The sequence below is a fragment of the Mugil cephalus genome, chromosome 22, assembly GCF_022458985.1.
Source record: "Mugil cephalus isolate CIBA_MC_2020 chromosome 22, CIBA_Mcephalus_1.1, whole genome shotgun sequence".
Classification (NCBI taxonomy): domain Eukaryota; kingdom Metazoa; phylum Chordata; class Actinopteri; order Mugiliformes; family Mugilidae; genus Mugil; species Mugil cephalus.
The window spans coordinates 1,548,229-1,573,189 of NC_061791.1; the positions used below are offsets into that span (position 1 = coordinate 1,548,229).

At 40.0% G+C, this 24,961-nt stretch overlaps 1 protein-coding gene across 1 annotated transcript; it reads left to right on the top strand.

Annotated features, from left to right (window-relative positions):
* On the top strand, window positions 1-24,809 carry cpm (carboxypeptidase M). Its single transcript, XM_047575957.1, has 9 exons — window positions 1-3,009; window positions 5,968-6,065; window positions 13,040-13,421; window positions 17,632-17,720; window positions 17,944-18,049; window positions 19,596-19,766; window positions 20,092-20,244; window positions 21,257-21,405; window positions 22,392-24,809. Exons 1-9 carry the CDS (start codon window positions 2,841-2,843, stop codon window positions 22,671-22,673), a joined length of 1,599 nt encoding a protein of 532 aa, XP_047431913.1. The 5' UTR covers window positions 1-2,840; the 3' UTR covers window positions 22,674-24,809.
* The last annotated feature ends 152 nt before the right edge of the window (window positions 24,810-24,961 follow it).

Consider the following 24,961-nt stretch of genomic DNA (forward strand, 5'->3'; position numbering starts at 1 on the left):
CAATCGATCAGCAACTATCGCTCATCTGCTCGATAGTTGCTCACATTTCTCTGAGTGTCCCCTCAGCATTTAATCATAGCTGAGCTGTTTTAATTTTCCTCACTTTGTGTTTGTTTCTGATGCTTCATTGTGCCTCAAGACATTTTAACATCTTCTTGAATAATAATATTATTTTTTGTAATTTCCCATTGTGTGATTCACAGATTCTCAATCTCTCCATAATATTCAGTAAAATATTTCTGTATATGTTGTTTTATTTGTTTACAGTATCAGTGACCTGAATTTTATGGTAAAACTTTAACTAGTACAATCGTAATATCTCAGTGATGCCAAAACATTAGTTAATCATTTATTAGCTTTCTTTTATTCTTAGCTTTTAAATTTAGATATTTAGTATAAAACATTTGGATCCAAAGTGAAATATTTAGTTTTCATTTGTATCTGCACAAATCGACGTTCTGCTCATGAGAGGATTTATTGGTCTCTAATTCAGAGTTCTGTGTCTAGAAATGAGGCTCAAAGAAATTAATCTCGACTAAATTCAAACGTGTGATGAGCAAAATAAATGTGTTCTGATTTTTATATGAACAAAAAAAAAAAAAAAAAACGTCCAGTTCTGGGTATGTTTTTGAATCAGTGGGCATCATGGAGGGACTTTTAGGCAATTAACCGCTGAATTCAACAAATCAGTGAAGTAAGCATAAACCTTGACAAACAAATAAGACGGAACAAAAGCTACCGAACCGGCTGAGGCCATTGAAGTCTCCTTGATGTGTCATTGACAGTGACAGTAACCTGTTTGTACACTCGTATATAATTGAAACCGCGTTCCTGAACGACGCCAGAGAACTGCAATTATGGTTTTACAGTTGAGACATTTAACCTGCGGTGCCCAACAGGACCTTCAAAAATGTCTCCAAGGATCTACCTAGAAACACCTCAAGAACATTCATAAAATCTACAGCCTATCTAAATATGCTTATGAACTCCTACATCTCTTCAACAACCTTCTCAAGGTTCAATGCAGTGCCCACCAGCATCTTCTCAAGCGTATTTGAAGAACCCAACACCTACAAATGCCTTAAGAATATAAGGATTAAAACCCAAAACCTTCCTGAAGACGCCAACATCTGTCTTAGGAGCTCCTACATCTATTCAGCAACCTTCTCATAAGCTCAGACAACCTCTCCATTGACTACAGTGCCAACCAGGACCCCAGAACCTTCTTAAAAGAACACCTAGAAACACATATGTCCTCCTTAGGATCTCTTCACCTCTTTAATAACCTTCTCAAGGTTCAATGCAGTGCCCACCAGGATCTTCTCAAATGTATTCAACGAGCCCAACACCTACAAACACCTTAATAATATGAGGTCTGGCTCCTGAAACCTTCCTAAAATCCCCTCCATCCTCCTCAGGAGCTCCTACATCTCTTTAATCTTATTAATCTTCTCAATGGCCTAGACAACCTCTTCATTGACTACAGTGCCACCCAGGACCCCATTACTGATTCAGTGACTTCTAAACCTTCTTCAAAGAACACCTAGAAACACCTCAAGGACTTTTAAATACGCCTATGTCCTCCTTAGGAACTCTTCACCTCTTTAACCACCTTCTCAAGGTTCAATACGGTGCCTACCAGGACCTTCTAAACGCCTCTAAGGAGCCCAACACCTTTGCCTACATCCGCCTTAAGAGCAACCACATCTCTTCAACAACCTTCTCAAGGGTCCAAGCAATCTCTTCATTGACTACAGTGCCCACCAGGATCTTCTAAACATCTTCAAGGATCTACCTAAAAGCACCTGAAGGACGTCCATTAACTCTGCTACCTACCACAGATGCCTCAATCTCTTCATTGGCTGTAGCGCCCACTAGGATCTTCTAAAACATCACCAAGGAGCCCAAAACCTCCAAATACCCGAAGGACCTAAGGTATGACTCCTGAAACCTTCCTAAAGATGCCAGCATCTGTCCTAGGAGCTCCTACGTCTCTTCCACAACCTTCTCAAGGGCCCAGACAACCTCTTCATTCACGTGTTAAACTTCTTCAAGGTTCTACCTAGAAGCACCTCACGGACATCCGTTCAGTCTGGAACCTACCTAAAGGCCTACATCCTACATCTCTTCGACAACATCCCCAAGGGGCCAGAGAACCACCTCTTTAACAACCCTGTTATTCCCAGTCTAGGGGTGTTTAGGACACAATTAGTGCCCCCATCCATCTTCCATAGGTCTCACGTAGGACACAAGGAGTTAAATATCAAGAAAAGTTGTTCATTTACAAAAATTAAACAAAATGAAAGTAAGTGAATGATCAAATAAATCAAAAATAACAAACAAAGAGAGAAAATGATAAAACTGGCAGTCCACGCTAACAGAACCGTTCGGGAGCGGTGCTGCCATCCCCGGCTCGCCGTCTTAGCTTCTTATTTACCCGATGGCTCCCTGTTGCAGCCAATCAGGATCCAGGACCGGGACCTCTCGCACCAATCACCTTCTGGAAACAGCACACACCTGAAACAATGCAAATTAAAACAAAGCAGCCAAACAAAACTCGTGGATATTTACGACCACAGTCATAACACGAAGTTAAATACATAATGCCAACCGAGATCTTCTAAAACGTCTTAAAGGAGCCCAACGCCAACAAAAACGTAAAGAATATGAGGTCTGACCCCTGAAACCTTCCTGAAGACCCGTACGTCCTTCTTACAGAGTCCTACTCCTCTATGATGCTGCTTTGAGATGCAGTAACAACTTTAAATCACGTCATATTTTTAACTATTTCCCTCATAGATTTTCTGTTTTTTGTCACTTCCACAGCCGCCGGTGCAGAGATGACAGTCCTCTTCCTCCTCGTCTTCCTCCTCCTCCTCCTCCCGAGTCCTGCCTCGATGCTGGAGTTTCGGTATCACAATAACCAGAACATAGAGCAGTACCTCCACCAGGTCAGCACCTCCAACCCGGACATCGCTCACCTGTACAGCATCGGCCAGTCGGTCCGAGGTGAGGACGCTCCTTCCTTCTGTCTTCTGATAAATGTCACTAACAGGTACTTCATGGTCCATGGTGTCAATTTTAAGATGCAGGTTTCTTAAATAAGATTCAGGTTTTATAATATGAGGGAATATACACTGATCAGCCGTAACATTATGACCACTTATTATCAGGTTGGGATATATAATAGAGAAGAAGATGAGAAGCAGGAAAAAGGTTCAATTGGAGAAATTTGAGAGACAAGAGAGAATGAGGTGGAAGAAGAGGATGATGAAGCGGAAAAGAAATAGTAGAGTATAATGAGGTGGAGGAGGAGGAAGAGGAGAAGAAGTGGAAGGTTTTCAAGGATGGAGAAGAATCAGAGACACGGTAAGAAAGAAACGAAAGAGGAAGACTCTCATGTTTGTGGAGGTTCTGGTGTTCAGCATTAGTTTCAGTGGATTCAACCTTTCATTTGTGGTTCGTGGAACCGTTGAACCAAAACATGATCCTAAAGTTTTGCCATGCTAAGCTAGCTAGGCTAACACAGAAGGACCGTGCATCCGATTCCCTGGTGTTTCCTAATGTTTCCTGCAGCAGCCCCCGTTCTGCATGTGGAGCGAACTTGAAAGGTGGACGCAAACGGGACAGGGAGGGTGACAATGAAGTGTCAGGTGTCAGGTCGCTATGGCAACCAGGACATTGACCGCGATCGTATGACGGGACAGTTAATTTAATCTGGGACGTCTTAATCTGACTCCACACACACAAACACAGAGCTAATCTGGGCTAATCAGAGACGCCAGCTGGCCCACGTCCAACCTGAGTCATCCCGTCTGTCGCCACCCAGGAGTCTGGGATGACTTCTACTGTTACTGTGTTAGTCTTAGTGCCCTGCTGAGGCCTGCAGAGCTTCATTCACTCATCCAGGCGCCTGGTCTGCACAATCGTACCTTTCCACTGCTGAGGGAATTCATTTCCCTGCATCCAAACCAGCTTTAGCCTCCAGTTAATAAATCTTTACTGAGAACTTAATCAAGAAGCAAAAGTAGCTGTGTTTTGTGTTTAGGCCATTAGTTTTTATCAAAATAAAAGCGGTATTTCTGAAATTGCTCGTACATGTTTCCATTTAAAAGTGTTTTTCAAATGAGCTTTAACTCTGGTAAAGTCTCCTCTTTACTCGATGTCCCATAATTCTCTTAAATTCTCGTCACTTTGAGGAAGATGGACTTCAGATGAACTGGTCACATGACCCCCTGCGTTATCTCTGGTGATTAGAAAAACGTGTTTCCGTTGCACTTCTGCGATAAACTTTTATATTGATACGTCTGAAAAAACCACCTCATGAGAGAGTGAAGATGTTTTAGCTTTAGGTATTTGAGAAGTTTTTAGAAATGTTTTCATCACCTGTTTTTTATTGAGATATTTATTTAAGATTTTCTGAGAAACACTTTTTGGTTTATTTGCAGACGAAATTCTATATTTTCTCTTGTGGTTGAACAATCCTGAGACAACTCATTTGACTAATGACTCATTTTCCTGTATCCAAACTTTGTCGAGAACCTGATTAAGAATAACAATCAAAGAAATTAATCTGGACTAATATAGAATTTATTTTTAGACAGTTAACCAAGACATAGCTGAATGGATTCAATGAATTAGTCTGTGAAGTGAATAAAAATCAGGACAGAGGCTGAATCAGAAAACGAAAAGCTGCAGGCTGTGGACACATTTTTAGAGTTTCTCTTGCAGCTGCACGTTTGTAGCTTTTACTCCAGAGAGAAATCATTTGAATACTGACTCATTTTCCTGCATCCAAACTAGAGGAATCCGCAGGCTCAGAAATCCCTGTAGAGAATGTTGTTGACTGAAAAAGCTGCAAAGAAAAATTTGTCCCAGTAAACTATAGTAAGATATTAAGATTAATATGAACAGCTGATGGTACTAACAGCACTAAAACATCTGACTCATCCGGCTCTACTTTGACTTTTAGACAATTAGGTTGACTTTAAGTCGTTAGACTGTGAAGTGAATATTGGATTAGATTCAGGTTTATTGTCATTACACATGTGCAGGTACAGAGCAGCGAAATGCACTTCAGCATCCAAGAAATGCAGTAAGCAGTAAGTGCATGTAGCATAAATAAAGTCGTGCAGCTCAACTACAAATCCTCTGCAGATTCTCTGAAAACAGACAAATCAGAAGTTTAGAGCTGCAGGCTGAAATATGTTGAGTACCTTTAGCAAATAAAATAAATGGGTAAATATTATCTATAAAATCTGTGGAAGACAGATGCAATAGAGCTAAACTCTTTCTAGAGAACAATTCCTCCTCAGCAACTGGATAGTCGTCCGACCGGTCAGAGATTATTAAGTCGTAAACTAATTACTACAGATGACGAGTATCACTACTGTTATACTCATTAAGCCCCGCCCCAAAATGATCAGATTGGCTACTTTCCACTATTCTGTTGGCATCCTATAAAACCCCAACTTTAAATAATAGACCTTCTCTAACCTCAAACTACTAACCGTTTACCCTAGGGTTAACGCTAATGCTTCACCCTAGGGTTAGAACTTTAACCTTTTAACCCTGGGGTTAGAGTTAAACCTTGGGTTAAAGTTCTAACCCTAGAGTTAACTCTAACCCTTCCCCCTAGGGTTAACCTTCTAACCTTAGGGTTAACGCTAACTCTGCGCCCTAAGGTTAACGCTTCACCCTAGGGTTAGAACTAACCCTAACCCTAACCCTAACCCCTAACCCTAACCTTCTAACCCTAGGGTTAAAGTTCTAACCCTAGAGTTAGGTCTAACCCTTCACCCTTGGGTTAACTCCACTCTTAGGGTTAAGCTTCTAACCCTCACAGAGAAGGAGTGAAGGGTTAAACCATAACCCTTCACTCCTTCATGACTGAGGCCTTTTAGTAACTTAAAACCTCAGTAGAAACATGTAAATCCAAACGTTTAAATTCTCCGTTTACTCCCTCAGGTCAGGAGCTGTGGGTGTTGGCTCTGGGCGTCAACCCTCGCCATCACGTCGTCGGCATCCCAGAGTTCAAATATGTGGCCAACATGCATGGAAATGAGGTGAGGTGCACACAAACACACCCATTGGGTATAATATTGTGTAGGTCTTCCTTGTGGTGACCCATCACAGAATGGACAGGCTTCTAGTTTGGGATCCAGTGAATATGATGTTCGTCATGTTGCTTTGAGTTGTTCCTAAAGTGTTTTTGTGGCTGCATCCTGCTGGGGATGGCTGCTGCCATCAAGGAGTGTCATTTCTATGGGGTGGGGGGGTCCTGGTCTGGTCTGGTCTGGTCTGGGTGCTACATGTCTAAATAACAGTCACACCAATGAATAACCAGGTCCAAAAGATTTCCAGCTGAACACTGAATTGTCACAAGATGAATTAAAGGTTATTTACTTACTGTCACTGGTCATAATGTTCTGGCTGATCAGTATATACATGAAATGCCGTCGCCACCCAACCCCAGTAGAGGACCTCTCCCCTTTAACAGGAAGCAAAGTCTAAAAAGAGACTAAAGAGTTCAACAAAAGCCTTTCAGGAGTCAAACACAGGGTTTTGTGTGCAGACGACAGAGTGTGTGGTGGCCAGTGTTACTCTCCATTATCCCCAGATGAACACACACAGTGAACACACACAGTGAACACACAGGGCGCTGAGTCAACAGTGAAAACATCTGTCGACATCAGGAAAGAACTTCAGCAAAAAAAAAAAAAAAAAAAACAGAAGGAGGAAATGATTTATCTGTTAAAAATTCATCAAACAGTCGCCACAGGAAAAGAAATAGTTTTTTTTTTAGTAGATGCTTTTCTGTGCACAAATAAAAATACATTTGCATATTTTAATATCTCTAGGAATATGTTGGTTAACCAAAACGTAAATAACTAAAATACAGACGTAATGATCAATATTTGTTTTGCAAAAAAACTAATGTTGGAGCTCATTCAACTCTCAGAATCTCTCTAAGTGGTTTAGTCCGGGAGGAATCAAAGTTGGAACACAGTTAAAAAATAAAAAGGTGTTTGGTTCGCCTGATGTAAAATGTGTTGGTTGAATCCTATAATGACTTTTATCAGTGAAACCGGAAGAAAATGACATTTTACATCATGCAGCATTTACTCAAACACACCTGGAGTCCAGAGCTCTGATTGGTTCAAAAAGACCCATAAACCACCCAGAGGAACGTTAAAGGGTTAAAAGTCTATTTACATCGATAGAAAAGTCCAAAATATGATAAATCACAAATATTAAAAGTTAAAAAGAAATAATGACGTTAAGTGCTCGAGTGTAATGGAAACTCTCGGCGGCTCCCGGTTGCCGCGGTGACTGTGGAGGTGCAGATGAGTGTGAAAGTCCAATGAAATGTCCTCAAATAGACAAGTCACGCTCGGACACACTCATTCACACACACAGCAGACGGCAAACAGGATCAGCGGAGTGTGTCGGTTCAGAAAGAAACCAGCGAGAAAAAAAAAAGAAGCCTTTTCACTGAATCCAGACACGAAAACGTCGGAAATTTTAAGCTCAATGAAAACGCTGAAAAGGTGTCGTGTAGCGTTTATTTGCTACTGTGGGTGTTTACGTGAATAGTCGTCAGCGAGGTTCCTGTATGATAAGAGTTTATATCCTGTGAGGTCGACAAACACTTTTAACGACTTTGTTTAAACTCACACAATTATGAGATTAGGTTTGATACAGAAGCCGGTTCTATTTTATGTCACTTCCCCATGGCAGTGGTTTAAAAACCCAGGATATTTGTACAAAGAGGGTTTTTCTGTGATCGGCCATGGGAGCGACTGTGCACAACTGATATAGAAACAGCAGTTTGATTATTAAATAGCCCACATGTGACAGAGAACACAGCGTGTAAACATGGAAACTAGTCGGACTGGTCTCAACAATGTTATAAAAACAGAATGAATGAACGATTAAAATCATTAGCTACAGGTTTCAGTTAGATTACGTTTAGTTTCAATTACGTGACATAGTCAAGAATAATTGGATGAAGTTACATTTGTTATTATTGTTATTGTTATTATTAATGATTATATTGATAGGAAGCAAAGTGTTCAGATATTATTAATCTATTAAGAATGAGCGGGATAAAATGAGTCTGTTCTTCCTCCCACTCCTTTGATTTTCAGATATATTGAATCTGTCATTTCCAGGTTGTTTATTTTTCATTGTGTGTTATTTATCCTCATTATGCCCATTTGAGGATGAATCAAACTAGACTAAACTAAAGTATGAACAAAAAACGACTAAACTAATTAAAGTAAAACCTAAACTAAACAAACTGAACTAAACAAACTAAAACCTAAAGTAAACTAAACATGAAACTAAATGAAACCACACAGAACTGAACTAAACTGATCTCAAAATTAAAGCTAAACTAGACTAAATTAAACCAAACTAAAAACTAAACTAGACCAAACTAAAACTTAAGTAAACTAAAAACGAAACTAAACGAAACTACACAAAACTAAACAAGCTAAAGTAAACTAGACTAGACTAGACTAGACAGATTAAACTAAGGCGGAGGCGTCAAACTCATGTTAGTTCAGGGTCCACGAACAGAACAACATGATCTCTTCAAATAATGACAACTTCAGATGTTTCCCTTTGTTTTAGCACAAACAAGTACATTACGAAAGTGTTTACATTTAATGAGCTGCACTGTTACAAAACCTTTTATGAACAACCAGATGTTTCTCAAGATGTGTCTCAATATTGAGTTACGTCCACAGCTCTTTACTAATATCGTGTGAAACCTGGGAGAAGTAGTTACTTTTATTGGAAAAGTTGCAGTTAATGTCTTCAATGTAATTTTTGCACTTTGCATATTCATCCCGCGGCCCAGATTGGACCCTCTGACGGGCCGCTTTTGGCCCCCGGGCCACATGTTTGACACCTGTGAACTAAGGAATAGGTAACTAAAGTAACTCATTCATGTCTGAATACCTATAGCATGGTACAAGTAATAGGTAACAGTTAGCTAGCTGGGCAGCTAAAATGAATGGAAAACTGACATAGCTACAGCAACAGTGAGACCGTTTGAAATAGCTATTTAAATATTTAGCCAAAAATTAAATATAATCAACAGCCATTTTTAATAGTAAGCAAAAAAACATAACCGCGGCTAAATGTTTAGCTAACTTTAAAAAGCTGCCTCAAAGCAACTCATTGACATAGCTAGCTAAAATCATAGCATTTAAAGTAGCTAGCTAAACGTAATTGATAACTAGGCCTGTTTGTAATGGTTAAAGCTGATGTATAATGGTTTGAAACGGCTAATTAAACCATTTGAAATAAATAGCTGGAATTAATGTTTGAAATAGGGAGAACTGTTTAAAATAGCTAGCTAAATTTAATAGCAAACTGATTTAAAGCGCTAACTAATGTACCCTTATTATAGTTCTTGATTATTTTTTTCTGACATGTACAAACTTTTGAAAACTACAATGAAGTAAAAGAACAAACGCAGACGTGATAAAACCCAGTTGTGTTCAACAGTTTGATAATCTCAGAGGAATCAAAGGCAGGTCGGAGCGTTGCTCAACTGTTAATGCAATTACTTAATTGCATAGTAACTGACATCGGTGATGACTTCCACGCCTACATTGTGCACGGCGTCGTGTTCAGTCAGCGAGCTCCATGCATTCCTGGCACATTACGAACTGTGTTGTGTTGCGCAGGAATTTCCAGTGTGCAGCGCGGGACATTCTCTGCCTGTCAGTAAACTAGAACCTGATGAGTGAGGACGTATCCTTCATCAGCGCCGATCAGTCAGTCGGGAGCAGGAATGCAGCGTTCCTGCCTGGAAGCTAAACCCTGCTGCTGCCTCAGCAACGTCAAGTCAAACAGACGACTCAGATTAAAAGAAATTCCTCCTGCATTTGACCTTTTCACTCATCTCCAGCTTCCTTAGAATCACACCCGTGTAGTTTCTCTTCTGTTGGACACATTGGTGTGAACGTTGGTACATGCATTAATAATCCCCAGAGGATGAATCCTGGTAACGTTGATCAGACCTTGACCTTTTCTTGTAGCACTGCCACTAGGGATGAGTACTGATACTCTGTACCGTGATGCTAACGGTGCTAACTCTAATGTCTCAGCCTCCTCAGCTCTATGGATGGATTCAACAACGTCTAAAACCAAACATCTGTCAAAACTTTGTCTGGTCTTCAGCTCTAAAGATGCAACAAGGAGGAAACACCTGGAATTAGATTCAACATCCGACCACACACAGCATTTTATTAAAAAAAGTCCCATCCCTACCAGTTTAGGATGAGTTAGCAAACACTGTCATTATCTTATGCAGCGGCCTTTTTGTTCTTCGATGGCAGCGACTCCGTTCATCCTGATCAAAGAGGCTCAAATGACAAAAGAATAAGAGGAGGAAATTCACAGATATCACCAGGAAGGACTATCATGGTCATGTTTCTGCAGAAAAACTTTCATATTGGATCATTTATTTCTTAGTCCTTCTGTATTTATAGTCTGTTCAACTTGCACGTCACAAAACGCCATAAAAACAAAAAGACACCTTTTTTTTGGGGCAAAGTTTGTATGTTTTCATTCTTTAAGCACCAGATAAAATCTGAACCACACCCCTCTGTAGCTGTGGGGGGATAGTTTTAATGTTGTGGCCGATCAGGTGATGTTGTCAGGGTTCATGTGACTCAGTTTTCCTTTGGCTTCTTCAGTTTATGTGACGCTTTGACTCGTCTCTACTTTCTAAACATCATCTTACATCTGCTAATACACAACAACAACAGCACGTACCCCATGAAGACCAATCACCCCGTCACTAATGAACCACGGAGGTGGTAGGAAGTTTGACAAATACATTAACGTGCTCAGTAAACATGTAAAAGCCAGTTTAGATCCGTTACAGACTCACGTCACTGGTTTTCCTTGTGGTTCAAGCCTCGGATTGACTCACAAACGCTTCTATTTACCAAAACAAATCCGCTGAATACCAGCAGGCGTGTTGTCGACGTAAAAAAAAAACAAAAAAAACAGGGCGTGTGAGGTAGTAAGGGAAGAGTTTAGGCAGCGATGGATGGAAGTGGAAAAGCAGAGCGATGGCCGGAGGCAGAGCCAGTCCTGACATGTGAGCGAGCAGCTTCCTATTCAAACCTTCCACCTCTCCCACCCTTCTCTCTTTCTCACTCCTGAGGCTTTCATTCATTCATTCATTCATTCATTCGTTCGTTCGTTCGTTGGTTGGATCGTGCCCTTGCCCTCTGGCTTCCAGTAACCGACTGTCTCAGGGAAAAAACAAACCTCGACTCATTTCCTGATGGCAGTTTGGTTCCTCACTTCCTCTCTGCAGCTTTTTAAAGCCTTCGGTTCTGTTTCCGTCTCATACATGAATATTTCCTTACTTTTTCTTATACTGTCGGGCATTTCTGTCGACGTGACAATAAACTCTTTGAGTCTTAGAGTTTCATCAAGAGAGAAAATAAAAATAAAAAGACGTTGGAATGAAATTTGTGCAAATGTAAAACCAAACAAAACAAAACAAGCAAAAAAATCAAGGACCTTAAAGTTTCTTGAAGACATTTTCTCCACCTAAACTTCTCCACGTCATTGTTTCTTTCATTCTGTTCCATCTTATCTTCCACTCTTTACCCTTGTTTTTCTGCTCCTTTACGCTGCTGCAAACTCCAATTCCCCCGTTACAGGACAAATAAAGGTTTTCTCATTCTAATTTGAAGTAGCTTCTTCAGTTCTGGGGGTGGAGGTGGAGGTGGTGGTGGGAGTTTGGGGGTTTGGGGGGGTCACACTGGTTTCCTCCTCCTTTACTGGCTGGTTAGAGCGTAATTAATTGGAGGAAACAGTCACTTAGAGCTGAAGACTTGGATGAAGCGACTGAAACGTGCTGATTGTCAACAGGCAACAAGGAAGCAGCGACGAGGCCGTTGAGTTCACATACTTCAAGGTTTTTAGTGAGTGTAGGAGACGGCGTTAAGACGCCCGACACAGCTCTGCACATTAAATCCCGGAAAGTGTCGAGTTCGTAACGTGACCATATAATTCAGAGTTAAGCGGAACTATCCCTCCGGGCATCAGGGAGGAAATAAAGCGTCGGCCTGTGATCTGTCTTTGACGTGTCCAGCTCCATCTTCCGTGACGTTCACCAGCGTCTACGGCCGAGTCACGTCTGCATCAGCGACTCGCTGTGGTCCGGTGGAAGCTACAGAAAACTACAGACTCTGACGCTGACGCTGGCGTTTCTTCCTTCTTGTCAGTTCAGGGCGGTTTGTTTTATCCTGATTTCTCAAACTACAGAACGTGTTCGGCTTTTAAATTCAGTTAAATTTCCTGCTGAGTTCAGTGATATAACGTGTTCAGTAACAGATCTTCTGGACATATTTTCTTATTATCAGGCACTAATATATATATTTTTATACATATGACTTGTTTTTTGTTGAGAAATGTTGAAGATGTCATTCAAAGAAAACATTTAACTAAGTGGGGAAATATTTTGGTGTGTGGTCTCGGCACAAAGCTTCAAGTTGTGGATTTAAATTTCTGTCACATGTTTAAACGATGAGACGTAACCATAGAAACACAAACCAAACACAGAACAGACACAGAAGCTAAAAACATCTTAAAATGCTGTTTTTCACTGAAAAGGAAAGAACATAATAAACCTTTTACATCTACTGGGCTTGAAAACCATCAATCTTCTGCTTGAGGTCAATCAGCAAAAAACCAGAGGAAAGAGAGGAGGAATACGTGTTAATAAATCACACATGTAGCAATCGAAATATTAATAAGAGCTCGATGCAAGAGAGAAGAAGAAATTAGAGGACAGGTGCTCAGCAGAGTCACCTCTAACTAGGAGTTTTATCATAAAGTGTAAAGTTTGAAGGCTAACGCTAACGCTAACGCTAACAGGATCTGCCTCCTGAATCCAGACATGAAGCTGGTTCCACCGAAGAGGCCACGGCTCTTCTTCTTCTTCTTCTCCTTCTTCTTCTTTTAACGTCTTAATTTCTTTTTTTTTTTTCATTTTCAGGTTCTCAGTCGGGAGCTGATGCTCCAGCTGATCGACTTCCTGGTGAGCGGTTACCGCAGCAACGAAACATGGCCGGTGCAGATGCTGAGAAACACCCGCATCCACATCCTGCCGACGATGAACCCCGACGGCTTCGACGACTCCGACACGGACTGTGTCTACAGCCAGGGCAGGTACACGAACGCACACCTCCGCACCGCCGGGCCCAGGACTCCTCCTCCTCCTCCTCTTCTTCTTCTTCTTCTTCTTCTTTTTATTAGTTACATACACACATGCTATAAACACGCACCAAGCGCACAATCTACCAAGAAAAAGCAGAGTAAAGAAAAGGAAGAAAACCAAACCCTAGTTTATCCCAGTTCACTGAGATGGGAAAGTAAAGGCCCCACAACTACACACAAAAAATTATAATAATAATAATAATTCTGACCATATTTCTTGTAATACAGAAGAAGATCAGGTCCGCTAACAAGACAAAAGTCAGAACTCCTCCTCCGTACTCTGTGCGAGTGTCTCTAAGGGAAAATAGTTTTAAGGTCGTCTACAAACAACTTAAACAGACAATAATTATTAGAAATCTGCATTTTTTTATTGTCTAAAAGGACATTTAATGGAGGAAATGAAAACACGGATTTGTTCTTCTCTCGTTTCTTCTTCTACTATTTTCTGCTTCTATGTTCTTCTTCTACTTCTTCTTTTTTTCGTCTTCTCTCGTTTCTTCTTCTACTATTTTCCGCTTCTGTGTTCTTCTTCTACTTCTTCTTCTACTATTTTCTGCTTCTATGTTCTTCTACTTCTACTTCTTCTTTTTTTCTTCTTCTCTTGTTTCTTCTTCTACGGCACAGGTGTCAAACATAAGCGTCCCACCAGAGGGTCTGATCTGACCCGCGAGATGAACTTGCAAAGTGCAAAAACTACATTGAAGACATTAACTGCGACTTTTCCAGTAAAAGCAGCTACTTTTCCTAAGTTTCACACAGTTTTAGTGAAGAGCTGTGGACGTAACACAACACTGAGAAACATCTTTAGAAACATCTGGTTGTTCATAAAAGGTTTTGTAACAGTGCAGCTCATTAAACCTTTGTGCTAAAACAAAGAGGAACATTTGAAGTTGTCATTGTTTGAAGGTCTGACTCCTGTGAGATCCTGAACCAACATGGGTTCAACGCCCCTGGTCTTATTCTCACTCTGCTTCGCGTTACTTGTATTTCTTCTTCTTCTTCTTGTGTGTCTTTAAGTGAATAATGAAGTGAAAGCAGAAGGTTTTAGAGCTCAGGAGAGAAGAAGAGTTACAGGAGAGTAAACAGAGACCTGTATGTGAATAACGGATGGAACGGTTCAGAGCTTTTATTTGCCGTACGCTCATAGAATATGTATGAGGGGAATCTCTCCTTCACGGCTCAGCTCTTTTTCCAGGGTCCAAATATTAAATAGTCGTGAGTCATGTGATCCGTGGAGGTTTGTGGAGGGACGTCTCCTTTCAGATCAAATACCCAGATAAAGACTCGGATAATTTAGCCAAGACTAAACCATTCAACGCCCAGAAACACTGTGATTAGCAGGAAGCCATGTTAGATCCCTATCGCACGAACACACCGTCACACTTTAAGCCTTTAATTGTCTAATTATGTGTGTTTTGGCTCCTTGTGTTTCTGTTTATGGGAGACTCTTGTGTTTTTGTGTTAATCTCGTCGTGTTATTGTGTTCAGCTTGGTTTGTGTGTGGTCTCTTTCCAAGAGGAAGGAAACAGAATCAGGAGGACAGTCATCCTGCACCACTCACATCTTCTTCTTCTGTTTTTTCCTCGTCTTCTTCTTCTTCTTCTGTTTTTTCCTCGTCTTCTTCTTCTTGACCTTTCACTTCTTCTTCTGGTTCTTCTGCTTTTCTTCTTGTTCATCTACTTTTCTTCATCTCTTTCTCCTTCTTGTTCTTCATCTCGCTCTTTCTTTTCTTCTTCTACTTTTTCTTCTATTGTGTCTTTTTCATTTTCTTCTTTGCCTGTTTCTGCTACTTTTTCCTCCTCGTTTCTTCTCTTTCTTCTTCTATCTCTTCTTTTATTCCTTCTTCTTCTTCTACTACTTTTCTGTGTATTCAAACTCAATCAAACTTTATTTATTGAACAGTTTTCGTCCAAAGGATGAAACCCAAAGTGTTTTACATAAAACAAATCAAAACCAACAGACCCAAGAGATATTATAACTGTAATAGATAAAATTCATTAAAAGGTAAAAATAATAAAATGAATATAAAATTAAAGTTAATTAAAGGGTCTAAAAAGATAAAATAGGGAATAATAATAAAAAGTTAAATTCAGTTTAAAAGTCTTTTTGCTCTTTTATTTTGTCTTCTGCTTCTTCTTCTACTGTATTTTTGTTGTATATCCTTCTTCTTCTGTTGTTTCTAATCCTGTTTCTACTTCTTCTATTGTATCTTCTCTTTTCTTCTTCTGCTCCTTTTTTAAGCATCTGCTTCTGTGTGTTCCTCTTTTTTTGTTTCCCCTCCATCTTCTACTACTACTTTTTCATTTTCTTCTTCTCTTGTTTCTTGTCTCTTCTTCTTGTACTCCTACTTTTCTGCATATTCTACTTCGTCTCCTTCTTCTATTCTTGTTTCTTCTTCTTCTTTCCAGTTTGGTTACGTTGTAATTGGCTAAATCTTGTTCTCAGACGTGTGATTTTTTTCTAACCAGGTCGTCTTCACCTGCTCGTTCCTCATTAACCCATGAGACTGAATGTTTGTCTAAATCCCAGCCGACACAAATAAAGTCGTGTTCATGCTGATGATGATGATCAGTTTTATTTTAGCAGCTGCTGTTTAAAAAAAGAGGCGCTCACTTCCTGGATGGACCGGGGGACCGTGGGAAAACGTTTCCAGAGAAGCTGCCTTGCTCAAGGGAGGCTTGGCAGCAGCTGGACACACAAACGCACAAAAAATAAATGACATTAAAGAGTTTCCCAGAGTCCCGGAGTGTTTCCTGCATCGTATCAGCTCCATGTTAAGATGCATGATAAACGTTCATTTATCCCACGTAGTGCAGAATTACGGAGCAACAAGTCTGCCACAATTAATAATAAATTTATAAAATTATACATAAATAAATACCTACAGATATATGCCATAAATAAATGAATATATTCCATAAATAAATAAATATATCCCATAAATAAATAAAAAAATATATGCCAGAGATGCTATTTATTTATTGTGTCAGTGTCGTGGAAAAATTGAACAAGTGAGGGGTTTGTTGAGAAGTTACTGTTTTGTCACAATTTTTCATAGTAAACATATTTATAAAGCTGATACTGACCAGGTGGTAACAGCCCAAGTAAACCAGACAAACCAGATGAACCAAAACAAATCAGTTCAGAAATTAAGTTATGTTTAATAATGTAAAATAAGAGAAGGAAAGAAGTATTGAAATATGAAAATATGTTTACTATTTCGTCCCCAGTTCACTTACACTGAACATTTTCACTGTAGTTTAGTTGTTAACATTCGTTTCTGTGCCACCGTGTTCTTTTATTGTATATTATATTGTGTTATTGTGTCTTTATAGCAGCTGTAGTTTAGTTTTATGTTTCTGTCCTTTCTGTTTTTATTGCTCATGAGTCAAAGAGCTGCAAAACTGGATGAGATTGTCTTTACTGGACAATAACAACTTCTTCTTCTTATGTTTTCTTCCATTTCTGTTAATTAGTTTCTAGTTTTTATTTAGTGACTCATTTTACTTTCTGTTGTTGCTTTTTTCAGCCTCTGGTGTTTCCACAGTTCTGCTGCTTTTATTTGTCGTTCTTAAGATTATTAAGTTGTGTGTCTAACCCTTCATTCCTTCCGTTGTTCTTAATTTTTGTTGTGTTAATTGTGGAAAGTTCTTAAAATAAGTGATTGGTGTTTTGTTTGTTGAGTTTGTTGTAAGTTGTTGTTGTTGATGTTGTTGGTTGGTTATGTAGTTGATTGGTTGGTTGTTGGTTGTTGGTTGGTTGTTAGTTTGGTTTGTTGTTGGTTTGTTGGTTGATTGGTTGGTTGGTTTGTTGGTTTGTTAGTTGGTTGGTTGGTTGTTGTTAGTTGTTTGGTTGGTGTTGGTTGGTTGGTTGGTGGTGTTGGTTTGTTTGGTTGTGTTGTTTGTTTGTTAGTTGGTTGGTTGGTTTGTTGGTGTTGGTTGATTGGTTTGTTAGTTGATTGATTGGTTGGTTGGTTTGTTGGTTTGTTGGTTGGTTGGTTGGTTGGTTGGTTTGTTGGTTGGTTGGTTGGTTGGTTGGTTTGTTGGTTGATTGGTTGGTTTGTTGGTTGGTTTGTTTGTTAGTTGGTTTGTTGGTTGGTTGGTTGGTTGGTTTGTTGGTTGATTGGTTGGTTTGTTGGTTGGTTGGTTTGTTAGTTGATTGGTTTGTTGGTTGGTTTGTTGGTTTGTTTGTTGGTTGGTTGGTTGGTTGGTTGGTTGGCTGGTTTGTTGGTTGATTGGTTGGTTGGTTTGTTGGTTTGTTAGTTGGTTGGTTGGTTTGTTGATTATAAATAAAGTTTGCTGTTTGTTGTGTCTGGTTTCTGTTTGTTGATATACCATAATAACGAGTACTCGTTGTTTCTGATCTCTCCAGGTTTAACCTCAACGTGCCTGAACAGGCTTCCCGCGCCTCGCGGTGTCCGAGGGCAACCTCGGCTGGACGAGGACGAGAGGGAACCAGAGGTGACGATTAACGCGTTAAAAAAACTAAACGATTAATCTGCTGCTCAAAGTGACGTATCTGGCATCCAACTATACGCGTTTTAGATGTTTGATGGAGCGTAGAGACGAGAAACTGATTATTAGAAATGTACAGTATGAGGAGTCTGACTCTTTTTTCCTTACGTCCTTCCTTCCTTCCTTCCTTCCTTCCTTCCTTCCTTCCTTCCTTCCTTCCTTCCTTCAGGTGAGAGCTGTGATTGGCTGGTTGAGGACAGAGACATTCGTTCTCTCTGCTAACCTCCATGGAGGAGCTGTGGTGGCCAGTTACCCGTACGACAACGGCAACGGAGGTAAACACACCCTGTTTGTTTGGCTATTTCTGTGGGGACACTCATTGGCATAAAGTGTTCCCTAGCCCCTAACCCCTAACCCCTAACCCCTAACCCCTAGCCCCTAACCCTCCTCCTAGCCATAACCTACAACTGAGTTTTAAACTTCAAACAGCCTCGTAGAGAATGTCCTCACTTTGCACAGATGTCCTCAATCTGATGGTGTAAAACACAGGCGTCAAACATAAGTGCAAAAATTACATTGAAGACATTAACTGCACCTTTTCCAATTAAAAGTAACTACTTCTCCCAGGTTTCACACGATATTAGTAAAGAGCTGTGGACGTAACTCAACATTGAGACACATCTTGAGAAACATCTGGTTGTTCATAAAAGGTTTTGTAACAGTGCAGCTCATTAAATGTAAACACTTTCGTAATGTTCTTGTTTGTGCTAAAACAAAGGGAAACATTTGAAGTTGTCATTATTTGAAGAGATCATGTTGTTCTGTACGTGGACCCTGAACTAACATGAGTTTGACGCCTCCGCCTTAGTTTAATCTGTCTAGTCTAGTCTAGTTTAGTTTAGTTTAGTTTACTTTAGCTTTAGTTTTGTGTAGTTTCGTTTAGTTTAGTTCTTAGTTTACTTAAGTTTTAGTTTGGTCTAGTTTAGTTTTTAGTTTGGTTTAATTTAGTCTAGTTTAGCTTTAATTTTGAGATCAGTTTAGTTCAGTTCTGTGTAGTTTCATTTAGTTTCATGTTTAGTTTACTTTAGGTTTTAGTTTGTTTAGTTCAGTTTGTTTAGTTTAGGTTTTACTTTAATTAGTTTAGTCGTTTTTTGTTCATACTTTAGTTTAGTCTAGTTTGATTCATCCTCAAATGGGCATAATGAGGATAAATAACACACAATGAAAAATAAACAACCTGGAAATGACAGATTCAACATATCTGAAAATCAAAGGAGTGGGAGGAAGAACAGACTCATTTTATCCTGCTCATTCTTAATAGATTAATAATATCTGAACACTTTGCTTCCTATCAATATAATCATTAATAATAACAATAACAATAATAACAAATATAACGATAACACAGTAATAAAACAAAGGGAAACATCTCAGGTTGTCATTATTTTTTAGATCCGTCCCATTAGAGATCATGTTGTTCTGTTCGTGAGTTTGACGCCTCTGGTGTAAAACTTAAACTGGTCCTCGGAAAGATATCAAAATACAAGTACACACACACACACACACACTTCCACGTCCACAGTCACAAGACAAGATGTTTTTTTTTGTTTTTTCTTTGATGAACAGTGACAGGAACCTGGTTTGTTGTGTCTCATAAATACACAACAGCAGCTGAGACCTCCTGAGACCTGGTCCAGGTCCTAGTGACCTCATTCATTGGACCTGGAGCTGTATTTGAATAAGTCTGTGTTGCTGCGCCCTCTGGTGGCAGCTAATGACACTGCAGATTAGAATGACATCAAATGTGTCCCAGTCTTTGATAAAACTGGTAGGAAAACGGGAGCAACAAGACCTTATTTACCGTTTGTGTTCTGATTTCAGGCAGTGAGCTGGTGGGCGGGGCCAGCGTTAGCCCCGACAACGACGTGTTCGTTCACCTGTCCAAGGTTTACTCTGAGAACCACGGCACCATGCACCAGGGGAACGTCTGCACAGACAGCGGGCCCTTCCCGGAGGGCATCACCAACGGGTACCAGTGGTACCCTCTCATAGGTCGGCATCCCCAGTTAGCAGCTGCTGTCTCTAACAGATGGTTTCTGCATTAGGGTCACAGTGCTAAGCTAAGCTATGATGTTCTCCTGAATATCCAGTCCTGTCAGAAACATTCCAGTCAGTTCTCGCCTGTCGGTTTGAGCTCATTATCTCTGACAGCAGTAATCATTTGCAGATTTTCAACGTGTCTCACAAAGATGAAGATGTTGTGAGGCTCTTGTTGACGTCTGTATGTTTTCGTGGTTGCAATATATTTGAGTCCATATTTAAACTGTTGATTTCTTTAAGACATTTTACGAACCGGAGTTGTGTTGTGTGTTTGCAGGCGGGATGCAGGACTACAACTATGTGTGGGCTCAGTGTTTGGAGGTGACTCTGGAGGTGTCCTGCTGCAAGTTTCCTCCAGAAAAAGAGCTTCCTGGTCTGTGGAACGACAACAAAGGGGCTCTGATGGCCTACATGGAGCAGGTCCACCTGGGTCAGTACCTGGTCTGACCCTGTCCTCTGTCTCCTCCTAGCTAACAGTAGCTAGCTTCCTAGCTTCATGGCTTCCCAGCTAATAGCAGCTCCTTCTAGCCTCCCAACTAATAGTAGGAAATCCTAAGGTTGTAGTTTCCCAGGTAATAGCAGCTCTTTCTAGCTAACAGTAGCTCTTCCTAGCTTCATAGCTTCCTAGCTAATAGAAGCCCTTCCTAGCTTACTAGCTATTAGTACCTCTTCCTAGCTTCATGGGTTCCCAGCTAATAGTAGCTCATCCTAGCCTTCCAGTTAATAATAATTCTTTCATAGTTTCCCAGCCGTCCAGCTATCAGTAGTTCTTCCTAGCTTCGTGGGTTCCCTGCTAACAGTAGCTTATCCTAGCCTTCCAGCTTTTCTAGCTCCTCAGCTCTTCCTAGCTTCTTCGCCTCCCAGCTAATAGTAACTCATCCTAGCCTCTCAGCTTATAGTAGCTCTTTCATAGCTTCCTAGCCATCCAGCTATTAGTAGCTCTTCCTAACTTCATGGCTTCCCAGCTAATAGTAGCTCATCCTAGCCTTCCAGCTAATAGTAATTCTTTCATAGCTTCCTAGCCGTCCAGCTATTAGTAGCTCTTCCTAGCTTCATGGCTTCCCAGCTAATAGTACCTCATCCTAGCCTTCCAGCTAATAGTAATTCTTTCATAGCTTCCTAGCCATCCAGCTATTAGTAGCTCTTCCTAGCTTCATGGGTTCCCAGCTAATAGTAGCTTATCCTAGCCTTCCAGTTAATAGTAGCTCTTTTATAGCTTCCTAGCTCCTCAGCTAATAGTAGCTCTTCCTAGCTTCTTCGCCTCTCAGCTAATAGTAGCTCTTTCATAGCTTCGTGCAACGACTTGGTCCAGATACAGAAGCCGTGAGGCGTTTTTTCTTGTCTCGCTCTGCACCTGTCTGTTCTGTTAGTCTCCTCGTACATCTACTGTTTATCTGTTTGTCTTACCTCTGCCACAATGTCCTGTGAATGTTTACTTTCAGGGGTCAAAGGCCGCGTGTTCGATGGCTCCGGTATGCCGGTGCAGAATGCAGTGGTGGAGGTCAAAGGTCGCAAAAACATGTGTCCATTCAGAACCGACCGACATGGAGAATACTACAGACTGCTGTTACCTGGAACCTACAGCTTTACAGTAAACACACGTTTGACTTTTTATACGGAAATGAACCCGTATACGACCTGCTATAAACCAGGTCTTAAACTTCAAACAGCCCAGATGAAAACGTGCTCATAGTGCAGAAGTCACCATCGATAGTGTCCAACACACAGTGATACAGTGACCTCTAGTGGCCGTAACTTCATATTCACTCAAAACATCTGCAGTTAAAATCAGACTTTTTTGTATATAAAAGGTTTAAACAATAGAAATAGTGTATAATAATTTCAGTAGCAGTCAATAAAGAAAACTTAATGAGTTAGATTTATGCTAACCCTAGCTAAAGTTAAAACCATATCCTCCAGAGTGATTTTTCTGTGACTGTAAGTTGTAATGAAAAAAACTGTAGAGCATAAATTAGACTTAAGGAAATAAAAAAAATGATAATAAAGGTCAAGAGCAGATATATAAAAAGGGTTTAATAGTAATAATAGCTCTTCCTAGCTTCATGGCTTCCCAGCTTATAGCAGCTCTTCCTAGTCTCCCAGCTAATAATAGCTCGTCCTGCTTTCCCAGCTAATAGTAGCACTCCCTATATTTCTAGCTCCCCTTCCTAGCTTCATAGTTTCCGAGCTAATACTAGCTCCTTCTAGCTTCATGGCTTCCCAGCTAATAGTAGCTCATCCTAGCCTCCCAGCTCTTTCATAGCTTCATAGCCTCTCAGCTAATTGTAGGTATTCCTAACTTTCTAAACTCAGCTAATTGTTCTCTTTCAGTTTCCCCTCTAGAATAATAAATACAGATGACTGCCACCTGCTGGTATGAAGCGTTATTTCCTCCAGAACCAACTGATTGTTGAGTGTAGTGTTTGTTCTGCGTTCAAGTGCAACGACTTGGTCCAGACACTCTTTGCAGTAAATCAAATGGAAAATGTCTGGAGTTGGTGTTAGGTTTATTTATAGGATATTAAGCTGTTGCGTTGAACTTAAAGTGCCCTTCGCTCTGATCTCTTTGATTGACAGGTGTCGTATCCAGGTCACGAGGTTTTGACGGAGGTTCTCAACATCACTGACGATCAAAGTCGCTTCTCCGCCATGAAGCACGACTTCCGGTTGCAACGCATCGCCACAACGACTGGTTCCACCCCGGATAACTTCAGCCCTAACCCCACACAAGCTCAAATCACACCTCCCTGCAACTACACCTTACACCAGGGGGTGGAGGGGGGCGTCTCCGGGCTGACGTGGAGCAGACTGGCTCTGGGGCTCAGTCTGGTGGCGGGTTCACGATTCCTGATCGACTGAAAGCTGAAGCCGGAGCTAAAACAAAACCTCCAATCAGACGTTTCTGAAGAGACAGTTTGACGTCAGGTTTGCCAAAAAAAAAAAAACTTAATCAAAGTCAGAGGGAGGAAACGAACCTCAGAGAGAGGCACATTGAACCTTAATGGGATGCAATCAAAGAATAAGATGTAAGAGATTATTTGCAGTTTTTTTTTTTTTTTTTATCACAGACGATACTTGATCCAGTAGCGAAAGCACAGCAGTAAATAACACAATGAATTATGTCTGGATTCTATTCAGCTGATTCAGTTTCAGGGTTTGTTCGTGCTTCCGTCCACAGTTAATTCATTTCTATCCTCAGCATTAGTTGTAGTAAAGCTACGAGTCGGTTTGTCGAGCTAAACGGCAGGAGGCGCTAATTTAGGTGCAATTAAACTATTCCAGAAGAGACGATGTCGTGGAGAGGGCTCCAAGTGTAGCTTAAACTGTGAAATTCATAAAAAATCGTGATGGATTAACTCCACACAGATCAGATGCTTTCAACATTTTTTTTTTTTTTTTTTTTTTGGAGGCTCTCTTATCGATATGCTATCTTTTCCTTTTCTTAGCTTCTTGTCATTTAAAACATTATTGACATCTTGGCTTTTCTTATTAGGACGATTCAAAATATCTGCTGCAGAAAAGCTCTACAGGCTACTAATGGCTAACGTTATAGCTAGCTGGTCACAATGGACAAACTAGCCAAATACAATGCTAATATACTGACGGCTAGCAATATGCTAACATGAATATATGTCACATTAGCAACGCTAGCTAGCTTTCTCACTCAGTTTTTAATAATTCTTCCATATTTTGTGACACACTTTATATTCAATTTGCAGAAGTATTCAAATATCTTCTTCGGTTCTTCTCGGGTTGAGCTGCTCTCTAAGCGATTTCACAGATGATTTTTTGCAGAATGTTTATGTGGCAGTAAAATATTTAAATACTGTTGTGACTGGGTTGAGAAACAAATGTAGAAATTACTCTTAAAACCATCCTCAGAAGTGGGGAAAAAAGTATTTTAGATGTTTATATTTGTAAAGAAAAGCCTGATTTTTAAGAATTTAGAACCAGTTTTAAATCTGGATTTGCCTTCTTTCAAAAAGACAGATGAGAGTTTGTTGTGTTTAAAAGCTCCACTGCTGGAAGTTTTTATTTTATTATTTTTTTTAGATGTTCCTGACAGTAAAGGAGCGAGAAGAAGATTTATTTTTTAGTGTCTGTAATTTTATATGTGAGGACGAGCACTTTAAAATTAGCACTTGCAGGGACGTGGAGACGTTTTTAGAAGAGACGACGACGCAGTGGAAGTTTACGGAGACGTGAGCTGTGAAATGAAGCGACTTACGAGTCCATGCATTCATCCTTTCTTCTTACTCAGCGGGTACCAACTTAATTTTCGTGGCTGAAATGATCTTAAAAAACTCCTTGGATGATTGTTACTTTTGACCTGTTTTGAATTAATTTGTTGAGAGTTTTACATCAGAAGTTAAATCTGTTTTCTTTTCACAATGCAATAACTTCTTCTTCTTCTTCTTCTTCTTCTTCTTCTTCTTCTTCCACTACTACTAATAACAGCAGCTTGCAATGCTAATTTTTTTATTATTATTAACCTTAAAAAGGGAAGAGATGGAAAGAGAAAATAATAAAAGATAAAATGTACTCAAAAGCACCATCTGCTGGTAGAAACTGATTTAAATTCAGTTGATGTCAGAATATATTATATATATATATATATATATTAGTATGAAATTATTATTTTACTTCCTGTTTCCAAAACGTGATGCTTCATTTAACTCGAGCTTTAAATGACGTCAGGAAACCAAACCTGTGACCTCCACCAGACGTGGATCCAGTTCAAACCTTCAGGACTGAAACTCAGACGTCTTCTTTACCCTGAACTTCTGCCAAATGTTTAATTTTTTTTTCTTTCTACTTTTGTACTCTTTGTGTTTTTTTAAATGTCAAATGCTTTATTGAAACAACCGTCTGTGCCACGTTGTGACTGCAGGCTTCGGTCGCATGTTTTTACCTTTCCACTGTTTCTGGTCTCGCTCTGTGATTCTGATCCTTGAAGGAAATATTCTCTGATTAAAGAACAGAATGAAACGTTGAGCTTTAATGGTTGTTTTGGTCGTTTATCATCATGAATGTCTCGTTTGGGTCTTTAATCCCAGAAATAATGAACAGTTGGATAATGATTTATTTATAAAGAACACAGACACAGATTATATTATTATTTATCATATATTTATAGAAAAATAAAG